At 56.9% G+C, this 4859-nt stretch overlaps 1 protein-coding gene across 1 annotated transcript in view; it reads right to left on the minus strand.

Moving 5' to 3' along the window:
* PHF1 (PHD finger protein 1) overlaps positions 1–3654 on the minus strand; it is a 30965-nt gene extending 27311 nt beyond the window's left edge. The window contains exons 1-2 of the mRNA XM_062512251.1: positions 3520–3654; positions 2420–2566 (exon numbers count right to left, since the gene is read on the minus strand). Of these exons, the coding sequence (XP_062368235.1) occupies positions 2420–2542 (123 nt within the window). The 5' untranslated portion in view covers positions 2543–2566; positions 3520–3654. The remainder of the gene's footprint in view (positions 1–2419; positions 2567–3519) is intronic.
* Positions 3655–4859: the final 1205 nt, after the last annotated feature.

Below are 4859 nucleotides of genomic sequence, written 5' to 3' on the forward strand. Positions count from 1 at the left end.
GGGCAGAATTTGGGGGATTTTGGGGAGTTCTGGGGTGTTTTTAGGGGTGGGTTTAGAAGATTTGGGCAGATTTTGGGGGAATTTGGGGCGTTTTGGGGGAATTTGGGGAATTTTGGTGTTTTGGGGGTGTTTTTAGGGGCGGGTTTGGGGGATTTGGGGGCATTTTTGGGATTTTTGGAGATGGGGGAAGGGATTGAGGGGGATTTGGGGAGAAATTTGGAGGATTTTGGTGTTCTGGGGTGTTTTTAGGGGTGGATTCCGATGGTTTCGCAAATTTTGAGGATTTGGGGGGCATTTGGGGCGTTTGGGGGATTTGGGGTGGATTGAGGGGGATTTGGGCAGAATTTGGGGAATTTTGGTATTCCGGAGTGGTTTTAGGAGAGGGTTTCGATGGTTTGGGCAGATTTTGGGGGAATTTGGGGCGTTTTGGGGGATTTGGGGGAGGGGAATGAGGGGAATTTGGGGAATTTTGGTGTTTTGGGGGTGTTTTTAGGGGAGGGTTTGGGGGATTTTTTGGGCATTTTGGGGATTTTTGGTGATGTGGGGGGAGGGATTGAGGGGGATTTGGTTGGAATTTGGGGAATTTTGGTGTTTTTGGTGTGTTTTTAGGGGAGGGTTTGGACTGGTTTGGGCAGATTTTGGGGACGTGTTTTGGGATTGCCGTGGGGTGGTTTTGGGGTGTTTTTGGGCCGTTTTGGGGGTTTTGGGGTTTTTGGGGTGTTTTTGGGGGGTTTGGAGTGCTCTGGGGGTTTCTGAGGTGTTTTTGGGCCATTTTGGGGGTTTTGGGGCCATTTTGAGGTGTTTTTTGGGGGTTTTGGATTGCTCTGGGAGTTTTTGGGGTGTTTTTGGGCCGTTTTGGGGTGTTTTGGGCTGTTTTGGGGGGTTTTGGATTGCTCTGGGAGTTTTTGGGGTGTTTTTGGGCCGTTTTGGGGTGTTTTGGGGGTTTTGGAGTGCTCTGGGAGTTTTTTGGGGTGTTTTTGGGCCGTTTTGGGGTGTTTTGGGGGTTTTGGAGTGCTCTGGGAGTTTTTTGGGGTGTTTTTGGGCCGTTTTGGGGTGTTTTGGGGGTTTTGGAGTGCTCTGGGAGTTTTTTGGGGTGTTTTTGGGCCGTTTTGGGGTGTTTTGGGGGTTTTGGAGTGTTTTTGGGCCGTTTTGGGGTGTTTTGGGGGTTTTGGAATGCTCTGGGAGTTTTTGGGGTGTTTTTGGGCCGTTTTGGGGTGTTTTGGGCTGTTTTGGGGGGTTTTGGATTGCTCTGGGGCTTTTCTGGGGTGTTTTTGGGCCGTTTTGGGGTTTTTCTTGGGGTTTTGGACTGCTCTGGGAGTTTTTGGGGTGTTTTTGGGCCGTTTTGGGGTGTTTTATGGGGGGTTTTGGATTGCTCTGAGGGTTTTTTGTGGTGTTTTAGGGCAGTTTTCGGGTGTTTTGGGGGTTTTGGGGTGTTTTTTGGGGGTTTTGCAGTACTCTGCGGGTTTTGGGGTGTTTTGGGGGGTTTTGGATTGCTCTGGGGGTTTTTGGGGTGTTTTTGGGCCGTTTTGGGGTGTTTTTGGGGAGGTTTTGGAGTGTTTTAGGGGTTTTTAGGGTTTTTTGGGGGTGTTTTGGAGAGGTTTCTCTGGGATTTGGGATGTTTTGGGGGGTCTAGGCTGTTTTGGGGCTCTTTTGGGGAGATTTTAGCAGCTTTGGTGTTTTGGGGAGTTTTTAGGGGCGGGTTTTGCTGTTTTAGGCAGACTTTGGGGATGTTTTGGGGTGCGTTGGAGCCGTTTTGGAGTGTTGTAGGGGTTTTTTTGTAGTTGGTTTTGGGCTGTTTTGGGGGGTTTGAAGTTTTAAGGGGTTTTTTAGGTTGCTTTTGGGGTTGATTGGGATGTTTTGGGTTGGTTTTGGGGTGTCTGGGAAGGTGTGGCAGTTTTGAGGGTGTTTTGGGGCGGGTTTGGGGGGATTTGGGGTGTCTTGGGGGGGTTTGGGCTGTTTTTAGGGTGCTTTGGGGTGCTTGAGACTGCTCCTGGAGAATTTTAGGGGTGCTTTGGGTCGGGTTGGCTGTGATGGGGTGTCTTGGGGTGGGCTCAGGGCAGCTCTTGGGGTGTCCCGGGGCAGTTTTTGGGTGGTTTTTGGGGTGTCCCGAGGCAGTTTTCGGGGTGTCCCAGGGCAGTTTTTGGGCAGTTTTCGGGGTGTCCCAGGGCAGTTTTTGGGGTGTCCCAGGGCAGATTTTTGGGCAGTTTTTGGGGTGTCCCAGGGCAGTTTTTTGGGCAGTTTTCGGGGTGTCCCAGGGCAGTTTTCGGGGTGTCCCAGGGCAGTTTTTGGGGTGTCCCAGGGCAGTTTTTTGGCAGTTTTCGGGGTGTCCCAGGGCAGTTTTTTGGGCAGTTTTCAGGGTGTCCCAGGGCAGTTTTCGGGGTGTCCCAGGGCAGTTTTTGGGGTGTTTTCGGGGTCCCACCTTCTTGACGACGCCCAGGTAGAGCAGCCCGTCCGTCCATCGCGCCAGCACGTCCTGCCCCTCCCCGATCTGGGGGGGCTTCGGGGGGTTCTGGGGGGGCGACTGCCCCCCGGCGGCCTCCATCACATCCGGGGGGCGGGGCCAGAGCTGCGGTGACACCCCAAAAATGGGGAGGGGATGGTTTGGGGTCCTGGGGAAACGGGGGGGTTGGGGGTCCCGGTTTGGGGGGGTGGGGGTCTGGTTTTGGCAGGGGTCCCAGTTTGGACAGGGGTCCCAGTTTGATGGGGGGTCCCAGTTTGAGGAATCCCAGTGTGGGGAGGGGGGCCCAGTTTGGGAAGGGTCCCAGTTTGGGAAAAGGTCCCAGTTTTGGGAGGAGGGTCCCAGTTTGGGAAAGGGTCCCCACTTTGGGGAGGAGGGTCCCAGTTTGGGAAAGGGTCCCAGTTTGGGAAAGGGTCCCAGTTTTGGGAGGAGAGTCCCAATTTGGGGATTCCAGTCTGGGAGCAGTGAGAGTCTGGGGGTCCTGGTTTGGGGTGGGGCTTTTTTTGGGGGGTGCCCAATTTTGGGGGATCCCTTTATCCCTGTTTGGGGGTCTCCCATTATGGGGGCGGTCCCTCTTTGGGGGGGGTGGGTCTGTCCCTTTTTGGGATGTCCCATTTTGGGGGGGGGGTCTGTCCCTTTTTTGGGGTGATCCCTTTTTTTTGGGGGGGGGGTCTGTCCCTTTTTTGGGGTGATCCCTTTCTTTGGGGGGGCGGGGTCTGTCCCTTTTTTGGGGTGATCCCTTTTTTTGGGGAGGTCTGTCCCAGCTGAGGGGTTCAGTTTTGGGGTGTCCCGGGGGGGGGGTCCCATTTTTTTTTTTGGGGGGGGGGGGGATTTCCCATTCTGGAGGGGGCAGATCCCATGTGGGGATGTCCCGTTTCTTGGGGGTGTCCAGTTTTTTGGGGGGGGAATGTCCCTTTCCCATAGGGGGTCCCTATTTTTTTGGGGGGGATTCCTTTTGTTGGGGGGATCCCTTTCCCCGGGAGGGGGGTTCGTCCCTATTTTTCGGGGGGTGTCCCTGTTTTTGGGGGTGTCCCGCGCGGGGGGAAGGGGGGGTGTCTCACGCCGGCAGCGGGGGGGTCCCGAGGGTCTCCAGCCCGTCCCGGGGGGGTCTCTCGGGCCCCCCAGCCCCGACCCCGAGCGGCCGCTGCGGGCGGGCGGCGGCGGCGGGGCCGTGACGCAGCAGCGGCGGCGCGGGGGGGGTGGGGGGGGGGCCGGGGGGGGCGGCCGAAGGACGGCGGCACCGGGGACCCCCCCGGGGACCCCCCCCGGGGATCCCCGCAAGTGGCGGAGGGGGGTGGGAGGGGGCGGGGCCGGTGCTGAGACCCCAAAAACGTCCCCAAAATTCACGGCCCTCCCCCCCCCCCCCCCCCCCTTCAGCCCCCACCGCAACGGGGGCCGCCCCGCCGGCTCCAGACCACGCCCACTACGGGGACCACGCCCCCTAACGCGCCCGCAGCCGCTGCTGCAGAGGGCGGAGCCACGCCCACTGAGTGCGAAGCCACGCCCACACAAAACACACCCATACCCGGCCACCACGCCCACGGCACATAAAGCCACGCCCACATCTCTCACACACCAACGCAGCGGAGACCACGCCCACAGTGCACAGGAACACCCCCATGGCGCTCAGACCACGCCCACAATGAGCAGGTACCGCCTATACCTTCCTGGCAGAGTGCTGATTGGTCAGCAGCATGCCACGCCCACTTCACGCCCAGAGAGCCACGTGATAGAGGTCACGCCCACCGGGTCAGGGCTCCGCCTCTACCGCTAAGCCCCGCCCACACGGTCAGGCCACGCCCCTCCGGCTAGGCGGATGGGGGGGGGATATTTTGGGTGATTTGGGGCAGATTTTGGGGCAAGATTTTTGGGCTTTGGGTGATTTGGGAATATTCGCAGGGTTTAGGGGGATTTGGGGAAGATTTTTTGTGTTTTGGGTGATTTGAGGGAAGATTTCTGGTGATTTTGAGAAGTTTTGGGGTTTTAGGTGATTTGGAGATTTTGGGGAAAGCTTTGGGGGGGTTTTGGGAATTTTCGGAATGTTTTCCGGGTTTGGGGTGATTTGGAGAAAGATTTTGGGTGAAGTTTTTTCAGTTTTGGGTGATTTGATGGAAACTTGTGGGGTTTTTGTGATTTGGGTGAACTTTTGGGCGTTTTGGGTGATTTTGGGGACTTAGGGGCGATTTGGGGAGACTGCAGAAATATTTGGGAGGGCTTTTTGGGGAGTTTCTGGAGTTTTGGGGACCTAAAATGTGGGGCTGGAGGGGTTTGGGGAGGATTTGTGGGCTGAGGGAGATTTAGAAGGGGTTTGGGGCAGTTGGGGTGGATTTGGGAAGTTGGGGGCAGTTGGAGGGGTTTTGGGGGTGTGGGGTGGATTTGGGATGTCTTGGAGGGGTCTCGG

The sequence above is a fragment of the Cinclus cinclus genome, chromosome 35 (genome assembly GCF_963662255.1).
Source record: "Cinclus cinclus chromosome 35, bCinCin1.1, whole genome shotgun sequence".
Lineage (NCBI taxonomy): Eukaryota > Metazoa > Chordata > Aves > Passeriformes > Cinclidae > Cinclus > Cinclus cinclus.